The 24,690-nt window shown below is 36.8% G+C and overlaps 2 protein-coding genes across 2 annotated transcripts; both read left to right on the plus strand.

Moving 5' to 3' along the window:
- Positions 1-11,913: 11,913 nt before the first annotated feature.
- Positions 11,914-20,586, plus strand: LOC103939438 (calmodulin calcium-dependent NAD kinase). Its single transcript, XM_048584303.1, is given in 9 exon segments — positions 11,914-12,062; positions 12,149-12,352; positions 14,212-14,435; positions 16,798-16,859; positions 18,216-18,440; positions 18,689-18,818; positions 19,383-19,871; positions 20,252-20,411; positions 20,414-20,586. Coding segments are annotated over 9 exon segments (1,602 nt in total). The 5' UTR covers positions 11,914-12,049; the 3' UTR covers positions 20,509-20,586.
- Positions 20,587-21,555: 969 nt separating this feature from the next.
- On the plus strand, positions 21,556-23,431 carry LOC125477322 (40S ribosomal protein S15-4-like). The gene is given in 5 exon segments (XM_048584289.1): positions 21,556-21,745; positions 21,851-21,999; positions 22,098-22,155; positions 22,949-22,963; positions 22,965-23,431. Coding segments are annotated over 5 exon segments (459 nt in total). The 5' UTR covers positions 21,556-21,742; the 3' UTR covers positions 23,199-23,431.
- The last annotated feature ends 1,259 nt before the right edge of the window (positions 23,432-24,690 follow it).

Below are 24,690 nucleotides of genomic sequence, written 5' to 3' on the forward strand. Positions count from 1 at the left end.
TTGAACTGATTTTGTAAAAATAATCGAACGGGTTGAACTGATTCTGCAAAAAATAGTCGATGATGGGTTAAGCTTATGGCACATATTAAATTTATTGGCGTTTTGAGGATTGAGTTGTATTAATAGCTTTAAAGTCTTAGGGGTATGACTGGTATTTTGAAACATTGTTTCTATGGTTTTGGGCTGGGCTTTAGCTAAAATCGTAAAAATCTCAAACGTATGAATTTTATTATAATGACTCTTCTATTGGAAGCAATGTTCTTTTAGGAACACAAAGATTCCCTTTAAATTCCTAAATGTGTCCTCAAAGGTGATGGTGAGAGTCCCTAAATAAGGACTCCCATTGGAGATGCTCTAAGTTGAAGTATGATATTGCATTGCTCAAAAGACGAGTTATGAGTTTGTTATGTGACCTAAAACTAAGATGATAAATTGTAATTTACCCTTATTCCTATTGCAAACAAATGATACATAATATATTTTCGTTTATCACAAATGGTTGGAATAAATTCTACATTTTTAAACCTTGCATGAACTTTTAAGTAAATTTAGCTATTCCTTATATTGCCAATTAGCTTTATAGTGAAATCTCAACTTTCTTTCTTCATAAATAATTTTTTTTATTCTATACTTAAGACTAACAAGACATGGAAGAATTTGAACTAGGAACGTATTGGATTGATCATGAAAAAGAATATTTAGCGTGACAATTCCCCAATGACGAACGAATTTGAGAATCATATTATTATATAAGATAAAACACTTCTGGTGGATTAGAAATTATTCCTCGTTTTGGCTACACATTAAAAAATTAATCACCATACTTCTTTATTCCTTGCTCTTTAAAGCAGCTCCAGCATGTGCTGGAGCCTGAGGGACAGGCTCGCGAATAGTGACAGAGAGCTCGAGCAAGCAAGCCTAGCATGTGCTGACGAGGGAGCCCGAGCAGGCCCGAGGGAGAGGCTCGGCATAAGTTGCCAACTCGAGAACTCGAAGGTAACGTGATGCAAGGCTAACGTCTGGGCGACGTCAGCCACATTTTATATATTTTTTGCCTTAGGCGTTTGGGCGCGCACTGTCCAACAGGATTTCAGAAGTGGGGTCCACGGCGCACTTCGGAAAAGTTACCGTTAGGGAGGCCACGTGGCTTCCCCACGTCCGTTGGATTTTAACGATTATAATTTGTGGACCATTGGATTTCCAACGGTAAAAAAAAATTTAACAACTTAATTTAATATCAGCCGTTGGATATGAGATCAACGGTCCACATTATTTGCCTTTATAAATAAATAAATAAAAGTTTAAAAATAAAAAATCTTACCGTTGTGCCACGTGGCACAATCTGGAGTGTTGGAATTTAATTTTTTTTAAAATCCAATGGCAGAGATTAATTGTCACATCCCCGCCCGGGCCCCCATCATATCCAAGGCTTGACTCCACTGTAGCACAATATTGTCCGCTTTGGGCCCCGACACACCCTCACAATTTTGTTTTTGAGAACTCAAGCAGCACGCCTTGATTTTGGTCAGGGTGTGTCATTAATTAGGGGAATAAAAAATTAAAAAAATGTAAAAAATTAATAAAAATCAGAACAAAAAAATCGAAAATTTTTGAAAAAAAAAAATCGAAAATTTTTGAAAAAAAAATTGACTTTACTTTTCTATAAATACCTTCTCATTATCTTCTACCTTACATCACAATTTCATATTTTCTCAACTACTTTCAACCACATTCCTATCTTTCTCTCAAAGTTTCAATCCAATTTTTTTCCAACAAAATGACTAATGATGTAAGTATGAATTGGACGCTTATTGAAGATGTTGCATTGTGTACTAGCTGGGTTAAAGTTACTCATGATCCGATTACAGGTAATGAGGTAGTTGTGAGAAATGTAGAGTCTCATTCATACCAATTTTCTTGAGAAAATTGGTGGGAAAAGAACCAAAGAATTCATGTCCAGTCGTTGGAAATTATTTGTCCAGTCGTTGGAAATTACTTATCCAGTCGTTGGAAATTACTTACCCAATCATTTAGTACGTGGAGAGACGCTTTGGCACAAGCTAGTTGACACACCCTGCCCCAGAAAGTCCACTTGGACCTTGAATCGAGTTGTGCTGGCCGACAACTGAAAGGTGACGAAGCCATGAAATGTGATAGAGTGTAGAAAAATGTGAATAAATTTGAACCTAAAATTTTTAAATACCAGAGTGCGTTGTGAGCGGGAGTGAACCCATTTCACACACGACGTCAAAGCATAAGTAAGGTACAGAAGTGTGGGTAAAAATCATACCCTCAAAAGCATCCATCAATACTAAGATTCGCCACAGATCCTTGTCGATACAAACTCAGCAGCTAAAACTTGGAGGGCACCAAACAGAGAGTGTGAGTGAGCAATAAAACCAAGCCTCCCAAAGTTATTACCTCTCTAAAAGTAATGCCCCTCAATGTAAAACCCGTATCGTTTTCCATAAGATAATACAACATATATACATATGTCTAAACTATACTAAAAAATGATCAAAACCACGGTTTGCCATGTCCATTAACTCAACTATGCGTTAATAAGTAGGCCAAATGAACTTAATCAATACAAAATGATATATTAGTCGGAGTCATCTAATGTGATCTGTACGACTGCACCCATATCTAATCACATATCTTATCAATCATGGCTAGCATATAAGTCGGAGTCACCTATAGTGACTTGTATGACTTATCCATATCTCATCAATCATGGCTAGCATATAAGTCAGAGTCACTTATAGTGACATGTACACTTATCCATATCTCATCACATATCTCATCAATCATGCTAGCCAATAACTCAATAACATGCTAGCCAAAAGCTCAATAAGTATACTTGCACACGAGTCAGAACCACCTAAAGTGGTCTGTACAACAAGACTGGGTGTAAATAAATACGCTTAAGTGCTACGATCACGTGAAGACTGTGCGAATAATCGCGGGTCACTTACGAGTTGGAACCACCTAAAGTGGTTTGTACGACAGGATTGTGCACCTACCTTGGATCCAAGGTGAGCGTAAGATGCAGGAGGTGAACATCACGTGAAGGACTGTGCCCTGGCCACGGGCCGGAGCACTAACACCGGGATGCAGGTTTATGAGGCTATAATATATCTCAACACAATCATACTCACTACCATCACTATCATCAACATGTACTCACCTGAAACTTACCTGGGCGTCCGTGGCGTCATTTAGCACTTCAAAGCATTCACAATCGTTAGGTTTAGGTAATATTCATATGAATATGCCATGATGCAATCTAAACCCAAATATTTCATGATATCCCCAGAATATATAATACGGCGTAACATGTACAATCGATAACACCCTACTCCCAAACTATTTACTTTTGAGAGTAATCATCAGTGATAAGCCCAATTAGACACTAATTAAATTAACTATCATTACTTACCTTTCCTTACTTCAATTTCTTGATTCTTCACGCATTGATTTATGATCAACATTTAATCACCAAATCATAAAGCTAAAACTCACACTTCCCACCAATGTCCTTCACATTGCTCAATTCACTAAACAAGGCTATTGTCTCAATTATTTAATCTCATTTATTATATGGCTACATCTAACGTCTTGTTAGACTGCCTATGTACCCTAAATAGGGACCAAGCCATTCGTAGTTCGCAATGATTAATTGTAGGTAACAAGCATAGATCACTTTAGAAGTGTTTTTGGAACTATCAATTATATGCCTATGAAAGAAAAAGACCCACTCACCTGGAGTTCACACTATGATTATCTTGCACGTACATCGAGACATCACGATCTATCGTCACCTGTGACCAATTATCAAATCACGTCTCAAAATTCTTACCGATAGAATACATAATTTACATAAAACATATCCTCAGAGCAACTCCAGCGTTGGAGCCCTCCCCCCTGGCAATACACTATTCAATCCACCTAATGAACAGTAATTGCCCTTAATGAACAGTAAGTAGCCCTGGCAATAGATTTTGCATCTCCACCGTTACACTTCTATAGCCCTGGCAATAGGCAATAAAATATTAGTATTTTTTTTATTTATAAAATTAATACAAAATAATTTTAAATGTAATATCGGATAAGATTTTTAATCGTTCTCGTTGCGCCACGTGTCATTATCCGAAGTATTATTAAATAATACAAAATAATACAATTATTGGTGATGGATTTCTGATAAGATTATTAACCAATCACGTCGCGCCACGTGTCATAATCGGTTCAAAATCTTTGAGGATAGATTTCTATCAGATTTTAAACGAATGACGGTATGCCACGTGTCATAATCTGTTAACAATCTTTGATGATAGATTTCCATCAGATTTTTAACGAATGACGGCATGCCACGTGGCATTATGCAGAACCTAATCCTTTATGAATCCTCTATATAACTCACCATCCATCTTCACAAATCTCACACCAAAATTCTCAAGATCTCTATCATTATTCATAATTTCTGCTTCCTCATTCACAAAAATCAGTATCATTATTCATAGTTTCTGTTTCTTTCTTTCAATGTCTTCTTCTTCTTCCTCAAGGATGATGTGGGAATTGAATCAGGAAGAGGAAGACTGGTTTAACCAATCAGAAGCAATGTTCAATCACCAGAGGGTAAGAAATGAGAGGGAAGAAGATGATGAGCGTCAAATGAGAGATGACGAAGTAAGAAGGGGCAGAGCCTCACATTCCCGTCGAGTTATCCAAGCTGCGGCTCAGATCTGCAGGCCTAGCCGTTCCGGAAACCTTGATAGAAGCAGGCAACGACGAGGTATGGAACTCTTGGATGATTATTTTGTTCCTAATAGTGCATTCCCTGATACGTACTTTAGACGTCGTTTTAGAATGGAACGACATTTGTTCAACAAAATCATGATTGCTGTTTGCAACCATGATTCTTATTTTGTGCAAAAAAAAGATGTTTTTGGTGCTATGGGTCTACTGCTGGAGCAAAAAATTACTGCTGCCTTACGGATGCTTGCATATGGAGTATCTGCAGACCAAGTGGATGAGATAACGAGGATGGGGCAATCAACCATTCTTGAGTCCCTGATAAGGTTTTGCGGAGCAATCGAATCTATCTACACCGCTCAGTACCTCTGCAAACCCACACACATGGACTTGGAGCGGCTGTTGAAGAAGGCGGAGATGCGTGGCTTTCCTGGGATAATTGGAAGCATTGATTGTATGCACTGGACGTGGAAAAACTGTCCAAGTGCATGGCAAGGTGCTTACGGGGACAGAAAAGGGGCAAAAAGTATCATTCTGGAGGCGGTGGCATCTTTTGATACATGGATCTGGCACGCCTTTTTCGGGGTCCCGGGAGCTCAAAATGACATCAACGTCCTTGCCCAATCCCCAGTGTTCAACGATGTCCTGCAAGGAAAGGCACCAAAAGTTACGTATGAGGTCAACGGACGTATGTACAACGGGCCATACTACCTAGCTGACGGCATCTACCCGCGCTGGTCAACATTTGTCAAAACAATGCCACATCCGCGGAGTGCGAAGGAAAAACACTTTGCAAGCTGTCAAGAGGGGTGCAGGAAGGATGTGGAGCGTTGTTTCGGTATCCTCCAAGCTCGTTGGGCGATCGTCAGGGGTGCTGTTAGATTGTTTGATGTAGAGTCGCTGAGATCCATCATGATGACGTGCATCATTCTTCACAACATGATTGTGGAAGATGAGTACGATTATGAAGTTGTTGATGAATATGAGCCAGACCCGATGAACAATTCAAGAACACGTATATATTGTGCTCATGACGCCACCGATGAGCCCGTGCAACATGAGCCATTACAAAGGGATGGACGTTACAATGAAAGGCTCATTCAACGATATACTGCATTTCAAATGCCAGACATGCACAATGCCCGACAAATTGACTTGATAGAGCACCAGTGGGCATTGAAACAAGCTGAAGATAATTAAGTTCATTTAGTGTAATTTTTTTATGTTTATGTTTATGTAATTTTTTTATGTTTATGTTTATGTAATTCTTAGTATGTTTATGTTTATGTTTATGTAATTCTTAGTATATGTAATTCTTAGTATGTTTATGTTTATGTTTATGTAATTCTTAGTATGTTTATGTTTATGTTTATGTAATTCTTAGTATATGTAATTCTTAGTATGTTTATGTTTATATTTATGTAATTCTTAGTATGTTTATGTTTATGTTTATGTAATTCTTACGATGGACTTCTAATAATTTTATACAAGGACTTTTAATTAGAGCGATGGTCATGGTCCTAAACCCTAAACCCTAAACCCTAAACCCTAAACCCTAAACCCCACCCGGCTTCCCCACGCTGGAGCCAACCCACCGGCACTCGGGCCTCCGTTTTGGAGCCCGTCCCCCGAGCTAAACCCCACGCTGGGGATGCTCTCAAGGACCTTCAAGAATAATTTGAGACCCATTGACCAAAAGTCAACCGTCGATCTTTAATCGACGGTAGGATCTACAACCCTGTATAACTCGATTCGGAAGATCCGCATATTAGATTTCCAATTCGTAACTTCCAAAGATCCACAGTATGCTTCTAGAATAACATACTAAAATTTTATTACGATCCAACGGTTTGATCCTCGCCAATTCCCAAAACTGATTAGTGGTTAATGTTTTATTTTATGAATTTACAAATCCAATTCGGAAAGATCTGTATGTCGGATTCCTAATCCATAAGTTCCTACATTCTTTAAATATTATGTACTACAATGTAACAAAGTTTGGTGATGATCCAACGGTTGGATCGTCGATTCACATAAATACCTATTAACGTATCGTAGAGAATTTAGGTTCCAATGATCAACCTACGTCAATCAAATATTGAGACTAAATTCAAGATATTTAACATAGCCTAAAAATAGCATTGGCGGCCCATTGGCCATGCGCCGCCGTGGGTGGCGGTCGGCTGCCCCGACTCGCAGGAAAATCCAACTATTTTCAAAAATTACCAAAATTTACAGGAATGAAGATTTCAAAGAGAGGAAAACCTTTCATACCTGCCACAAAGTCCAAAAGTGGAAGGAAGATGGTCAATTTTGCCAACGAAGCCGGCAGGTGCCTAAAGCTTCCCGGTGTCGATTCGTCGTTTACGGTGGTCCAACAGGGTCAAGGTTGGTTGGGTTTTGCTCCTGGGAGGATGGGCTACAAAGCCCAAGTGGTGGCATCGGCCATCGCTTTGCCGATTTGCCGGAAAATCAAAAAAGATGGCCGGAGCATAGTGAGAACCGTCAACTTTCGTGGCCTCAAACCATCACATACCGTGGTTAATCAAGGTGGTTCTTGGGTCAGTTTTGTAGAGGGGAATGAGAACTTCAAGATGGTGGTGGTGGCGTCAAAAAACTCTATCGGAGTTGGCTGGAATCGGCCTTGAAAAATGGGTGGTCGCGAGTGGAAAAACCTATAGGAAAGCTAGGAGCTTTTTTTTTTTTTTTTTTTTTTTTGTCTTTTCTTCTTTCTTTCTAATTTCTCATTGGTCATCCATCCCTTTTAATTTGATTGGTCCCTTTTTCTCTTTACTTAAGGCTGATTAGTTGCTCTTCCCACAAGGTGGGAGTTCAAATAATTTAATTACCTTTAAATAACCAACTTCAAACGTCCATAATTATACCGTTATAATTCGGACTCACAAACGGCTTTCACCTATGCGTTTGTAGTGGCAAGTACTACGAGGATATGCTAAAAGAATAAATCATACGTCACTCTAACCGACGGAAGTCAAAGCCCTTACGTTTAGGGCATTTTCGTAAATTCACGCTTCTAAAATTAATAAAAACGTAAAATTTGGGATGGGTTGTCACACTAGTGATAATCTTCGAAGTGGGGAAAATTTAGCGGATCAGGTAACAATATATTATTTATTTGTTTGTAATATACCCAAATTTACATTATAATTATTTGTTTGCATTATTTATTTGTTAGCTACTTTGATTATAATTATTTGTTTGTATTATTTATTTGTCAGCTACTTTCATTATAATTATTTGTTTGTATTATTTGTTTGTTCGCTACTTTCATTATAATTATTTCTTTGTATTATTTATTTGTTAGCTACTTTGATTATAATTATTTGTTTGTATTATTTATTTGTCAGCTACTTTCATTATAATTATTTGTTTGTATTATTTGTTTGTTCGCTACTTTCATTATAATTATTTCTTTGTATTATTTATTTTTTTGCTACTTTGATTATAATTATTTGCTTGTATTATTTATTTGTTAGCTACTTTCATTATAATTATTTGTTTGTATTATTTATTTTTTACCTACTTTGATTATAATTATTTGTTTGTATTATTTATTTGTTACCTACTTTCATTATAATTATTTCTTCTCCCGCATTGTGTAGGAACTTCAAGCACAAGCTTGGTATAGTGCCAAAACCAAAAGTAAAAACAAATCATTCAACTGGTGAGAATGTTGGAATATTGTCAAATATTGTCCTAAATTCAAAGTTGTGCATGTTGGTCCCGAAGTTTTCATGAACAACACCCCTCCACACTCTACGCCCGATCATTCCTCGCATGTTCATGAAGATGACGCAGAAGAAGTGCCCGAAACGCCCCCTTGAACAAGCGTTGGGGTCGACTCGTTATCCAATTACGCCTCAATGTATGAAGGCTTCAAAGAGAAAAGGGAGTGCTTCCAAGAATGATTATGCAAAGTATATGGAAGAACTTGTTCGCCAAGGTGAATTGAGTTTGGCGCGAGAAATGGCTAAATTTGAGGCTGATAAGGTTAGAGAGGAGGCAAAAGCTGCAGCTATTGAGAGATAATTTCAAGCTAATGAGAGAGAAAGAGAGCTACTTATGCAAGAAAGGGAACAAGTTAGAGAAGAAAGAATGGCTCAACGAGATCATGACATTATGAACATGCCTTTAGAAAGGAAGTCTCCAAATTCCAAATATTTTTGGAAGTTGGAGAAAGCAGACGTGGTGCGAATGAGGCGTGCAAGAGAAGCTAGAGCAAGATGAGATGGTCCTAGCACGACAAGAGAAGATCATCCTAGCACCACAAATTGGTTAATTGATGATGAATAGAGTATTTTTTGTAATCGGAGTCTATAACTTTTTAATCACTATGGGTTGTAATTTATTATTTATTGAATAGAGTACTTTATGTTTTTTTTCCAATTTATTGAATTTAGTACTTTATTTAAAGTGAGATTTATTTAATTTGGTAATTTATTTATACTAAGAGAATCTTTATTCAAATGACATAAACACAGCAAATAAAATTACATAAACATACCAAATAATAAAAAACTCACTAAATGAACTAAAAAAAAACACACCAAATAAAATTAAATAAACACACCAAATAAAAACAAACACTAAATGAACTTAAGTATCTTGAGCTTGTTATAATTCCCACTGGTGCTCTATTAAGTCAATTTGCCTGGCATTGTGCATATATGGCCTTTGAAGTGTAGTATATTGTTGAATAAGCCTTTCATTGTAACGTCCATCCCTTTCTAATGGCTCGTGTTGCACTGGTTCTTCGGTGGCGTCATGAGCACAATATATTTGTGTTCTGGAATTGTTCATTGTGTTTGGCTCATATTCATCAACGGCATCATAATCGTACTCATCTTCCACAATCATGTTGTGAAGAACGATGCACGTCATCATGATGGATCAAAGCGACTCTACATCAAACATTCTGGCAGCACCCTTGACAATCGCTCATCGAGCTTGGAAGATACCAAAACAACGCTCTATATCCTTCCTACACCCATCTTGACAGCTTGCAAAGTATTTTTCCTTTGCACTTCGCAGACGTGGCACTGTTTTGACAAAAGTTAACCACCTTGGGTAAACACTGTATGCTAGGTAGTATGACCCGTCGTACTTATATCCGTTGACTTAGTACGTGACTTTTGGTGCATTTCCTTGTAGGACATCATTGAATACTGGAGCTTGGGCAAGGACATTGAGGTCATTTTGAGCTCCCAAAACCCCAAAAATTGTGTGCCAAATCCATGTATCAAAAGATGTCATCGCCTCTAAAATGATACTTTTTGCTCATTTTCTGTCCCCATAAGAGCATTGCCATGCACTTGGACAGTTTTTCCAGGTCTAGTGTATGCAGTCGATGCTTCCAATCATCCTTGGAAAACATCGCATCTCGCCCTTCTTCAGAAGCCTTTTCAAGTCCATGTCAGTAGGTTTCCGAAGGTACTCTGCGGTGTACATAAATTCGATTGCTCTGCAAAACCTCATCAGGGACTCAAGAATGGTTGATTTCCCCATCCTCGCTATCTCCTCCACTTGGTCTGCAGATGCTCAATATGCAAGCATCCGCAAGGCAACAATAACTTTTTGCTCAAGAAGGAGACCCATAGCACCAAAAGCATCATTCTTTTGCACAAAGCAAGAATCATGGTTGCAAACATCAATCATGATTTTGATAAACAATTGTCATTTCATTCTAAAACGACGTCTAAAGTACGTATTAAGGAATGCACTATTATGGACAAAATAATCGTCCAAGAGTTCTATACCTCATTGTTGCCTGCTTCTATCAAGGTTTTCGGAACTGCTAGGCCTGTAGATCTGACCCACAGCTTGGATGACTCGACGGGAATGTGAGGCTCTACCCATTCTTGCTTCGTCATCTCTCCTTCTACGTTCCTCATTCTCTTCCCTCATCATTTTGGGCCACCTGGAGATTGAACATTCCTTCTGATTGGTTAAACAATTCTTCCTTTTGCTGATCGATTTCCCACATCATCCTTAAAGAAAAAGACATTGTAAGAAGGAAGCAGAAACTATGAATAATGATCTAGATTTTGATTTTGATTTTGGTGAAGCAAGAAGTAGAAACTATGAATAATGATAGAGATTTTGGTGTGAGATTTCTGAGGATGGACGGTGGATTATATGGAGGATTTAGAAAGGATTAGATTGTATATAATGTCATGTGGCATGCCATCATTCGTCAAAAATCTGATCGAAATCTATCCTCAAAGATTGTAAACATATTATGATAGGTGGTGCGACATGATTAGTTAAAAATCTTATCGGAAATCTATCCTCAACAATTCTGAAAAGGTAACGACATGTGGCACGACATGATTGGATAAAAATATTATCGAAATCCATCACGAATAATTGTCTTTTCGGATAATGACACGTGACGCAATAAGAACGATTAAAAATCTTATCTGAAATTACAAATTAAATTATTTCGTATTATTTTATAAATAATAAAAAATACTAATATTTTATTACCTATTGTCAGGGCTATTTAGTGTAGGGATGGAGATGCAAAAGACAGTTACTGTTCATTAAAGGCAATTACTGTTCATTATCTGGATTAAATAGTGAATAGCTCGGGAGGGGAGCATTTCCCACGGTGGAACTGCTCTTAGAATAGATGATTCTGCTCTTAGAATAGGGATCGACATAATGCATGACCCATAATAGGGATCGACATAATGCATGACCCATCAATCAACTACTCAGACTCATAACTCTTGTGTTTTATTGTCTCAAACAAACGAATGAGAATCCTTTTCGGATTTTCTTTGTGAGGATTCCAATGATCTTCCAATCATATTCGTTCATCGTATATCGTGCAGTCAGTTTTCGTCAGTTACTATTTATATTTAATTTTAAATAAAAAAAATACAATAATTTTTTATCGTATGATGTACGATGAACGGATATGATTAGAGGATTTTCAAGATCCCCACAAAGAGAATGATCATTCCAAACAAACATATATATAAAAGAGTAGACGCATGCTAAGCCCGTTTATCAAAATATTTGTCGGACTTAATAAGCCCACTCCCACATTAATGTAAACCAAATAATGACATTTATTCAAAACAAAAACAAAAACAAAAAAATCATAAAATAAGATATTTTTGTCATGGAATAGAATAATATATCATATCATATCAACGTCATAAAGGAAGCACCAACAAAGCTGATTGTAGCTGGAACTAGAAGGCATCTCAATCCCCTCAAAGCTTCATCATATCACTCCTGTTCTGTCTCTCCGAGTTCCAGCAAGATGGAGCACCATGGTAAGCCAAAGCCAACCTCTCACTCTCTCTCTCTCTCTCTCTCTCTCTCTCTACCATCAAGCTTTCTAATTGACATATATATTTAGATGGTGGGTATGGCAAGGTCAACCTCACATTGCACATCTTGGCTGCCTCCTTTGTTGGCCTTCTGGTTGCTGCTGCTGCGACGAGCATTTATCGCCGGAAAAAGTCGTCTAAGGCGTTGAGAGCCCCAAACAACATCACTCCACGAATAGAGAGGACGGAATCCGGCCGCGTTAGGAATATCGAAAGATTCTCCCATTATGTTGGTAAAGTTCTAGATCATACCGGAAAAACCTAAGTCAAATATCTTACACATTATTACCTTTTATTTCAACATTTATTCAATTGAAATTTTGAAAGATTTTTAGAACCGTTATAAATCTTGGGGAATCAGCCTAAATTCCTAAAGATTAAAATACACAATAAAATCCTTCTAAGTTTATTAAAATCCTTTCATTTTTAAAAATATTTTAAAATCAAATATTAATTAAATATACATAAAGCTTTATGGACTACTTTAAAATTTGAAATGAATATACTTGAATTTTAATTTTTACCCATAAAATTCCATAAATTTATTTAAAATATTGATTTTTTTCCATTATTTAAAATATTGATTGAATAGATCTGAATTGCAAACTCTTTTAAAAAAAATTAAAAATTCTAATTAAGTACACCTCTATCTCTTTTCTTTAACTTTAGTCAATGAAAATATTCAAAACTAGTCCTGAATGTTTTTGTTTTTTTTTTTTTTTTTGAAGAAGAAGAAAATTACGATATTTTTCATTGTTAAAAAAAAATTACAAATACATATCATGAAGAACTCGATTCTAAAAATGTATTTGCAAACTAGATATAAGAATACTAAAATACATATTTTAATATTTCTTTTCTAGAAAAGAACATATAGTTATATTACTTTCTTAAATTGGGAAGAAGAATTTAAACTTGGATCTCGGTCCAGAAGTCAAGTTGGAATAGCTAGCTAGTTGGTATTATAACATGTATTATTTGGTAGCTAATTAACCTTCTATTACAAAAAAATTTCAGCCTTTTCAAGCCCATAAAGGATGGACAATTGATGGCTTGCCACCAGTTGTCTTCTTTTTAAGAGGAAAAAAAAAAAACTTCTTCTACAAAGTCAACTTGTTTTGATATTCGAAATTTTAAATTAATTCATAGGACTAAGTTAAATTTTATTTTATGGTATGAGAAAGAGTTTTATTGAATAAAAAAGAAAGTTACAGATGTTTGGGGAGAGAATGAAATTGACCCATCTTTGAACCAAGTTAATATAATATTTTAGTTAGTAATTTTTTATGTTTTCAAATTTTTACAAGTTATTTATGTTACATAATTAATAGGGAATTCTAACATTGAGTCTTTGTAATATCCCACTTCGTTCAGAGGAGTGGATCATGTAAGCCTTATATGTATATTCCTATCTTTACCTAGCATGAAGCCTTTTGGGAGCTTATTGGATTCAGAGTTCATCGAAACTCTGAAGTTAAACGAGTTTGCGCGAGAGCAATCCCAGGATGGGTGATCCACTGGGAAGTTCTTGTGTGAGCTCCTAGAAACAAAACCGTGATGGCATGGTCGGGATCCAAAGCAGACAATATTGTGCTACGGTGGAGTCGAGCCTGGGATGTGGTGAGGGCCCAGGCCGGGATGCGACAATTTGGTATCAGAGCCAATCCCTGACCAGAAGTGTGTCTACGAGGAAGTCGGGGCCCTAAGGGTGGTGAATTGTAACATTCCACATCGCCCAGGAGAGTAGATCATGTAAGCCTTATATGTATATTCCTATCTCTACGTAGCACGAGACCTTTTGAGAACTCACTGGCTTCGGATTCCATCGGAACTCCGAAGTTAAGCGAGCTCGGGTGAGAGCATTCCCAGAATGGGTGACCCACTGAGAAGTTCTCATATGAGTTCCCAAAAACAAAACCGTGAGGGCGTGGTCGGGGCCTAAAGTGGATAATATTGTGCTACGGTGGAGTCGAGTCCGGAATGTGATGGAGGTCCGGGCCAGGATGTGACAGTCTTGTTACTAACTTTTTCTTGCTAAATTACCAAATTATATTTATTTTAAAGCGCTTAATTTTGCTGGTTTTATGTGCAGCTAGGCAACTGGGAATTTTGGATGCAAATGAGTGCCCCCAGCTATGCAAGTTAGCTTATGATTACTTGAGAAAAACGAAAGGGTGTGAAGAAAACATCTACAAATATTTCGCTTCAGAAGCAGATCAAGATTCTCTCTACGTAAATTTGATTGACGAATTTGATAGATGCATCCTCAGTTATTTTGCATTTCATTGGAGCCAAGCTACTCTAATGATTAGTCAGGTAGATCAAGATTCTCTCTACGTAAATTTGATTGACGAATTTGATAGATGCATCCTCAGTTATTTTGCATTTCATTGGAGCCAAGCTACTCTAATGATTAGTCAGGTATATGAATACACACACATAATATTACCCAGAAATTCGAAAAATTTAAGGAGAAATTAGAATCCCCTACACTTTTCTAATACTTTTTGGATTGAACATTGGTTCTATTTTGAAATTTGATTAGGACGCCCAAATAATAGCAATGTCAGCATTTTTATATTTATTTAGATTACATATAATTGTTGTGTTTTTTTTAATTTAAAATGTTAATTATTATCCTTTAATGTTGATGTATTTTTGTATGTGGCTTTTTTTTAGGAAGCTAGTTTCTTCTCTCACGTTAGAATTCTGTGATCCTCATTTTTGAATTTTGAATGGACTTATCCATTTCAATTAGTAGTTGTTTTCACTATTTTATATTGATATTATGTGAGATAATTAGACGTATTCTCTATTTTCGGAGGCTTAAGGCTGGTACGTTCATATAATATATTTAAACGTACCGAATACGTACCAAGAAGATATATAAAGTAACTTACCAAATATGTTTTTTTTTTTAAAATAAATATAAACGTACCAAAATAATATATAAATGTACCAAATACATACAAAAAAGAAATATGAACGTACTAAATACGTACCAAGAAGATATATAAAGTAACGTACCAAATATGTACCAAAGAGAAATATATGTACCAAATATATATATATTTTTTAAATAAATATAAATGTACCAAATACATACAAAAAAGAAAACAAACATACCAAATATGTACCAAGAATATATATTAAGTAACGTATCAAATATGTACCAAGAAGAAATCTACTTTTCATGTGTAATTTGAAAGACTTTTTTATTAAAATTGAATACTAGAATATTTATCTACAAGATTTTAGGAGTTTTGAGATATTATGTCACATCCCGACCCGGGCGGGACCACCTCCCGGGCCCGCTCCACCACCGTAGCACGATATTGTTCGCTTTGGGCTTACCATTCCCTCACGGTTTTGTTTTTGGGAACTCACGAGCAACTTCTCAGTGGGTCACCCATCATGAGATTGCTCAAGCCTCATTCTCGCTTACCTTCGGAGTTCCTACGGAACCCGAAGCCAGTGAGCTCCCAAAAGGCCTCGTGCTAGGTAGAGATGGGAATATACATTTAAGGATCACTTCCCTGAGCGATGTGGGATGTTACAATCCACCCCCTTAGGGGTCCGACGTCCTCGTCGGCACACCACGCCCAAGGTTAGGCTCTGATACCAAATGTCACATCCCGACCCGGACAGGACCACCTCCCGGGCCCGCTCCACCACCGTAGCACGATATTGTCCGCTTTGGGCTTATCATTCCCTCACGGTTTTGTTTTTGGGAACTCACGAGCAACTTCCCAATGGGTCACCCATCATGGGATTGCTCTAGCCTCCTTCTCGCTTAACTTCGGAGTTCCTAAGGAACCCGAAGCCAGTGAGCTCCTAAAATGCCTCGTGCTAGGTAGAGATGGGAATATACATTTAAGGATCACTCTCCTGGACGATGTGAGATGTTACATATTATCTAAGAAAATTAAAAGGTATATTAAATATAATGGCAAGTTGCAATCATGGGTATTTTGAAAGACTTTTTATTGGAATTAAATTCTACAATATTTAAATAACAAGATTTTAGGAGTTTTGATGTCACATCCCGGCCCGGGCGAGACCACTTCCCGGGCCCGACTCCACTACCGTAGCATGATATTGTCCGCTTTGGGCTTACCATTCCCTCACGGTTTTGTTTTTGGGAACTCACGAGCAACTTCCCAGTGGGTCACCCATCATGGGATTGCTCTAGCCCCCTTTTCGCTTAACTTCGAAGTTCCTACGGAACTCGAAGCTAGTGAGCTCCCAAAAGGCCTCGTGTTAGGTAGGGATGAGAATATATATTTAAGGATCACTCCCTTGGGCGATGTGGGATGTTACATTTGATGTATTATGTAGGAATTAAAAAGATATATTTATATAATGGCAAGTTGAGTAATTTAAATTATAAAAAATGCTACTTCTAATTTATGTGGCACCTAAATTGTAAGAAAATGTTTAATCAAAACTCTAAAAGACATAAATGTTTAATCGCATAATTTTAAAACCGGACATCTGTATCAAAACCTCTCAAAATTTAAATCAATAATGTCAATGTACCAATTAATTCCAGACAAAAAGTCCAGCTAGAAATTAATATAAAATAAACTAGCATTTGGGTTCTTCTCTTTTCTGTTTTAGCCTTCTTAATTAATTAATCGCAATATAATATTTTATTCATCAGTTATTTATCTTGCAGGTTTTGAATGCAGAGACTAAGAAGATGACGAAGCTCAAAGACATGGTATTGGCAGCTACCAGGTTAATTCTCCCATTTAGGGTTTTTTTTTTTTTTTTTTTTTTTTTGTTTTAAATTCTCCCATTTAGTTAATTACCTAATAATCATAAATAATTTTCCGTATTAATTTAACTTATCCCACTCATAATTTTTCTCCCAACTCTACTGAAATAGGGTAGAAATTTTCAGTTCAAGTATTCTTGAATACATGGAAGGAAATTATTTTTGAGTAAAAAAAGAGTAATGCTATTCATACTATGTTTTTGTACCACATCTTCGTACCACTTTAGGTGACATTTGATGTGGACAACCACATCATTTGAATTAATCAGAGTTTTAAATTTAGTTCATTATTTAATAAACTAATAATTAAGAAAAATTAGTTAATAAAATAATGATTGTGGTATACAAGAAGTCTTTCTCCTTCATTTCCTTGGGTTTTGCAAATCTTTTAAATGATGTGACTGTCCACATCAGATACCAAATATGGTATAAAAACATTGTATGAATACCATTACTCCTAAAAAAAAGTTCTTTCATGTACTAATACCATCATCATTGTCGTCGGGAAGCACTAGGCATTTTGCATAAAACATAAAGCTTTTCACTATATGCCAAAACGTCACACATATACGAACTTAGTATGAAAAAAAGGACTTCTATACTTACATTTATTTTCATGAAACTCAAATTTTGCTACTTAACCTTTTGACCAAAAAAAAAAAAATTTGCTACTTAACCTAATCCTAAAACTCTACTCATGTCTCACTTTGTATTCTACCATCAAAATTTGTTAACAACTTGTCAAAACTGCTTACATGGCACCAGAATCGTGCTAAACTGAGAATTATGACGAAAATGAAATGAGGCCTTCCAAATTTAGTACCTTATTATGATTTTTCTTCACAACAATAAAAATTTGGGATGCATCAAATTAGATTTATGAGAAGAAGAGTTTCTTTTTTCCTTCTTTCGAATCAAGAATACTATGAATTATGAAAGTTTTAAGGTATATAATAAGGGTGTGAAGAAAATATGAGGCCTGATTTAAAGTGATGTCGAAGGCACGTGTCTTGTTCGCTTTGCCTCTGAGCCGAATATGCGTGGAATAAATGAGACAATTTGATACTTTTCTAGCGTGGCACAGATGAGATATTCCAAGACCTTTAACGGCTAAATCTTGGTCATTGAGTGTTTGACCAAGATCAAATGGTTCAAATTTCACGATGTTTTAACATTTGGAAGAAGAAACAATAACATTTTTTGGGAGGAGAATTTGAAATTGATGAGACTATTTATGTACTAGACGAATTTTGAATTGCTAATTTAATTGTTTTTCAAATTTGGTGAGAATTTGCTTATTTTGTTTTGACATATAGGAAGCAGAGATTTGAGAGGATCAGCAAGGAGCTAAAGCTGACAAGGGTGTTCTCTACTTTGGTAGATGAAATGAAAGCCATTGGAAGCACTGCAATAAAGGGAGAACCACAATGTACGGACGTGATGAAGCCGGTGGCCCGTAGTGAGAGGAGTCCCGTGCTTCTTCTTATAGGTGGTGGAATGGGCGGTGGCAAAAGCACTGTCCTCAAAGATATTCTCAAAGAGTAATTTTCATACACGCTTGCGCCTTGTTTCCATGTCTAATATTGGGCAGAACAAGTTTTCTTCATGACTAATGCTTCTTCTACTTTCGACTTGGACAAACCATGCAAGTTGACATCTACTTCTTCATTCAACATTTGTTAAAACTAATAAGTTATCCAAGTCAAACCAATCTTAGAGACCAAACGAGGCATGAGGATCATTTAGTGATTAATGGAGTGTGCTTAGTATGCATGTCCATATTTGGCAGATCATTCTGGTCAGGAGCAGCAGCAAATGCTGTGGTAGTAGAGGCTGATGCTTTCAAAGAGACGGACGTCCTTTACAGAGCCCTTAGCTCTAGAGGTCACCACAGTGACATGCTCCAAACCGCTGAGCTAGTAATTAAATCTCTCTCTCTCTCTCTCTCTCTCTCTCTCTCTCTCTCTCTCTCTCTCTCTCTCTCATTTAGTTAATTTTGTTTATCACAATTTAACCTGGGAGACAGTGACTTTAGATTTCTACTCTCAGATTGATTAATCGCCTGGCTAGATCTTAGGTTGTAGGTGCTCGAAATTTGATACTTAAAACCATAAGGTCTAAGCTCTGAAGGACCATTCTATACTCTTAACAATCAACCATGTCAATCAATGGGATAAAAGTGGAAAATTTTGAGTAAACTGTAAAACTGAGGTATCTTCAAGGCGCGCGTCATGTTATCCCTGCACAAAGAATTTCTACATTATGGTTATATAAATGCACACATTTTGCATTATACCCTTACATTAGTTAATCAAACATCGCAATTGATGTCATTACAGTTAATCATGATAGTTGATGTATTAAGTATATGTCTGCCACATTTTTTGATGAGCTAGATGTTCTAAGAATGTGCTTTTGTAGCAATTTTCAAATGGGATAATTCCATCATATAGTTGCATCAACTAACTGATTGATCAATGCAGGTGCACCAATCATCCACTGATGCTGCATCATCGCTTCTAGTGACTGCACTCAATGAAGGAAGGGATGTAATCATGGACAGCACTCTATCATGGCTGCCCTTTGTTGAGCAGACAATAGACATGGCCCGGGATGTTCACAACTGCCGCTACCGCATGGGGGTCGGATACAAGGTGGAGGAGGATGGCACCATTACCGAAAACTATTGGGAACGAGTGGATGAAGAAGAGGATCATCAGGACCAGCAAAAGATAGATAATGGGGAGGAACCCAGGAGAAAACCCTACAGAATAGAGTTGGTTGGAGTGGTTTGTGATGCTTATTTAGCTGTTGTTAGAGGCATAAGAAGAGCTATCATGGTCGGGAGGGCAGTGAGGGTCAGTTCACAGTTGAATTCCCACAAGAGATTTGCTAGTTCATTTTATAGATATTGCCAGCTTGTTGACAATGCCAGGCTCTACTGCACCAATGCTACGGCTGGTCCTCCAAAGGTAATTTAATTTTGTACCCTCAAAAGCTACTTACTTTGAAGTAATGTTGTTATGGAGACCACAATTTTAGATGACATTTTCTGATGATGTGTTAATTCAACCACCACATTGACGGACTCACTTGGAAATATTTTGTAGAAAACACTTTTGCACATTAAAAACGTTTTTATCAGAAGGATATATATATATATATATATATAGAAGTTGTATAGAAAATGATGAAGTGCTTTTTGAAAGAGACACAAGTTAATTTATTTATCATAAAGTCTAAAAATCTTTTACATCCTAGAAATGATATTAACTTTTTCTTTCAAGCATTGCCAAAACGGCCATATGCATGGCATGAAATTTACTGACTTGGATTTGTGCATAAAATGCAGCGAATAGGATGGAAGGATGGAGACAACAAGTTGCTAGTCGATCAGGAAGAGATCAAGTGCCTGACAAACTTGAGCAATTTGAACTCCAAGGCAGAATCCATATACGAGCTTTACATGCAGAACCCAAGCCTTATTCTCGAGCCTGGTTCTCTCTGGAAGGATATGTTTTGTGCTCCTCAAGGCCCAGCCTTCAGCTTAAGCTAAGGGCTATCATTCAAAAAATTGAAATTTCATACACTGCTAACAAATTGGGTTAATCATCAACTTAGTTCTTGTTTAATTTTGTGTTTATTGGAATTCTGTGCATACAAAATGAAATATATAATTCACTGTCATCAGATATCATAATAATCCCTCGTCGAATATTGCTACTAATAAGCCGAAAAAAAAAAAAAAATCAAAGAGACCAATACATTATACAAAAGTACAAAGCACTTCAACAAAATTCCGTCCCCGAAGACCTCACTTTATATATACGATTGCATGTGCCTTAACAAAAATGATACATAAAAAATGTAGACTCAAAACTCTCCCCACATGTTATCACTTTAGTAGTGGGGCTACTGTCATTGCGGAATTTGCTTCTTATTTTGTTATGAGATGAGTAGGATAAGTTGATCCTTTATTAGGTGATTGTTTTGTTTAACTATGAGAAGAATAACTTATACGAAACGAGTTTACTGTTACGTGACATTAAGATTCAATAATACATTGTCACGTAGAGAAAAATTTGCACATGACGATATGTTATTGGACAAAAAATGTCATATGATGGTAAACCCGTTTCATGTAAATCATTCTCCTATTGAAGACCCCTTTATGTCTAGTTTAGATATTTAGGAAAGGACACTACTTAACTGCTATAAATTAAGCCGCAGCAAAATAGTTTTCTTTAGGAAATATATTGTCCTTTTTAGCAAAGTAGTTGACTTGGGCACCATGGACGCACACACAAATGAAAAAAATGAAAAATAAAACTTACCGATCATAGTATGGACTCAAGTGCAACATTTGTCGTCATTTAGTACTACGGTCTAATGATATTTATTTTTACTTATAAGTGAGAGGTCTTAATTAGATTCTCGCCAAAGGTGAATTCGTACCACATTATTACTAGCTCATTGTGAGATTAAGCCCACCTTCTATCCTTAGTGTAGATAGATATCCTAAAGATCCTCACATCCTAACTATTCATCGTAATCTATTTGTGTTTAATTTTAAATAATTTTTTAATTAGACGATATACAATAAATATTTTATATGTGAAGATCACTAGGATTTCTGCAATTTAAAACCGGATGAAATCCATATCCGTCAGACCCTTGGGGTTAAGCACAAAACCTGAGCCGCCAGCACCACACAATCGAGATTATATAAATTCAGCTTGAAAAGAAAAACCTCTTTGCTTCAGAAAACCCTAGCGGCCACTCACAGATCCGAATTCTTCCAAGCTTTACTCCCGCCTAGCGTTTCCGATACCGAAACTACACCATGGTAAGTCTCCAAATCCCCAGTCTCTACCTCTCTCTGAATCGCATCATTTCACTGGTACTTTATCTCTCCTAACTCTCTCTCTTTCTCTATGTTTGGGTGTTTCAGGCTGACGTTGAGGCCGATGTTGCGGCGGCCGGAGTTCCGAAGAAGAGAACATTCAAGAAGTTCAGCTTCAGGGGCGTCGATTTGGATGCTCTGCTCGACATGTCCACTGATGAGCTTGTCAAGCTCTTCCCTGCCAGAGCGCGCAGAAGGTAATACAGATGGGTCGATGCGATCTCTTTGTTTGATTTATTGGTGGTTTTGTGAATTGGGTTTGAATTGATTTTTTTGGAATTTTTGTTGTTGGTAGGTTTCAGAGGGGTCTGAAGCGCAAGCCTATGGCTTTGATCAAGAAGCTGCGCAAAGCGGTAATACTTCAAAACTTATCAGTTTGCTGATGTGGTTCGTGATGGTTTAAAATGAGAATGATGCGTTATTTATAACTGAGTTATCAGCTTATTTGTTTTCGATGCATAATAGTTAACGCCAATGTCGGTCCTGAGCTTGTCCACCCTCTGTCAAGCATATGTTCTATACACACTATGCATCTAATTCATGTAATGAATCTAATTTCATATCGGGAATTGATTTAACTTTGTCTACATGTGTTTTGTGTTCTGGAAATGGGGACCTGATATGCCTGATCTACTTAAAATATGTGCTTTGGTTTTGTACTGTAAACACATGGGAATTGGGTGGATTTTCTTGTACCGTTTGTTTTATTACGCTTACAGAGGTTTGGCTCATAAATTGATTGATCAATGTATAAATAATGTAGGAATGACTTGTATACTCGAATGTAGTAGTCTATACACCCCTTAGAAGGCATAATCGAAATGGGACTACTGTTTAGGACACTGTTCTGTTGTTGGATTTAGTTGAAGCTGGATTTGATTGATTGGATATCGATTTTGATATATTATCATGAATATTTTACAAGGAGCAATTATTAAAACAACAGTTTGAAATGAATGCCTGTATAAGACATTGCCTTGATTAATCACTATTCACTAGTGAAAAATGAACGTTGCAGCATACTATTTTAGTTTCGGGATCAAGCATATCTTCCTTTTCGTCGTTCTGTTCTGATGCATATTGTCATTTGCTTCCATGGTTGAGGAATGTGTGGACCTAATGAGTGTTTCTTTGTGCTTGTAACAGAAAAGAGAGGCTCCACCCTGGTGAAAAGCCAGAGCCAGTCCGTACTCACCTGCGTAACATGATTATAGTTCCGGAAATGATTGGAAGCATCATTGGAGTGTACAATGGTAAGACCTTCAATCAGGTTGAAATCAAGCCTGAGATGATCAGCCACTACCTTGCTGAGTTCTCAATCTCATACAAGCCTGTGAAGCACGGTAGACCTGGTATTGGTGCCACCCACTCTTCAAGGTTCATTCCTCTGAAGTGAGATTTTTGCCAGCGGTCTAGATGTCTGGTCATGTTATTTCTTACAGACTTTGATGTCGATTGCATTTTTGCTCATTGCTTTTCAGTTTTTTATATTATGACCATATCTTGATTACTATTTAGATGGAAGTTATATTTACTTTTGTGGTCCTTTGGATGCGCAGGACTATGATCTGATTCTGAACGCTCAATTTAATGTCAGCATAGTTGAATTTAAATGCGTGTTATCTTGAATCACGACAGTATGTCATTGTTCTATATTTTCTCTTCGCGAAAGAGTTTGCAAGCCAATTTTCTGTTCTCCCGCATCCAATACTTTAAGGCGATACACAAATGGTTGCTACAAAGTGACTAGGCAGACCGCAAACTACAACTTCGTTGCCATTTCCCTACTAAATCAAACCAAGTAAGCCTATTGGAGATGTCATCTGTGACCAAAAGAACCATTTTGCCATTCTTTGAACGAACCAAAGTTTTGCGGTTAGAAAGCATCCCAGGGACAACTCCCCTCTAATAAAATAAAGCAGGGTCCAAGATTCAGACACTCTATATTCCTTCATGATGCAAAAATCATTTGGGGATTGGGAATGATGAACACAAATATATAAAGAGTCTCCCAAAACCTCCAAATTCAGCTTCGAATAATCATCGGCAGGGGTCGGTATGGAAAACTGGTGAAATTTCTCGGTGGAAGTGTCTAGGGTTAGAACTACGTAACCTTTTTCATCCAAGTCGTTACGCATTAGCCAACATAAAGCACCGTTCGAAAACACGAAATTACCAAAAACACGATAAATACCTTTGCAAGTCTTGGATCCTTTTCCAGGAGTTGGATTTTAGGCTATAAACATTGACTTGAGTAGTCACAATATTGTTAGGTTCGATTTTTGCTAAAGATGAATTTGAACTATATTATTGCTAGCCTATTGTGAGGTTTGCCCACTTCCCCATCCACTATGTTTGGATGAATAAATTTAAAATGAAGGAAGCTAAATGACGGGATTTTATTTTTTAGAATTTGTGAATTTTCTTGTTTGGTTAACCTAAAAGAACAATGAAATTAAATACAGAATTTGTTATTTTTAAACTCTCAATCATAGAAATTGGAAAAATGACAACTATTTACATGGAATTGGAGGTCCCAAATTCCAAGTTTTTTTTTTTTTTATTTCCACACAGTCTAAATTTCTATGTTTATGAATACAAACAAAGGAATTGGTGCATGTCAATTTATAAATTCTGACTTTTATCAAAATTCTAAATTTATTTCTCTCATTCAAACATAGTGAGGGTCTAGAGATGCATTTTGTGCATTTGGGATTTAGGGTTGGCTCCTTCTAGCGTACTATGTTTTGGATCCAATGACATGCCTTTTTACTTTCCCAACACCTTGTTAATTTTTGTCCATTGATCTTCTTCAATTCACATTATTCGACGGCTAAAAAATGAGAAGAGCGTATGAGAAATAAAAAATTAGTGTGTGAATAGCACCA

The sequence above is a fragment of a genome, unplaced genomic scaffold, assembly GCF_019419815.1.
Source record: "Pyrus x bretschneideri cultivar Hongxiangsu unplaced genomic scaffold, Pyrus_bretschneideri_v1 Contig21, whole genome shotgun sequence".
Taxonomy (NCBI): Eukaryota; Viridiplantae; Streptophyta; class Magnoliopsida; order Rosales; family Rosaceae; genus Pyrus; species Pyrus x bretschneideri.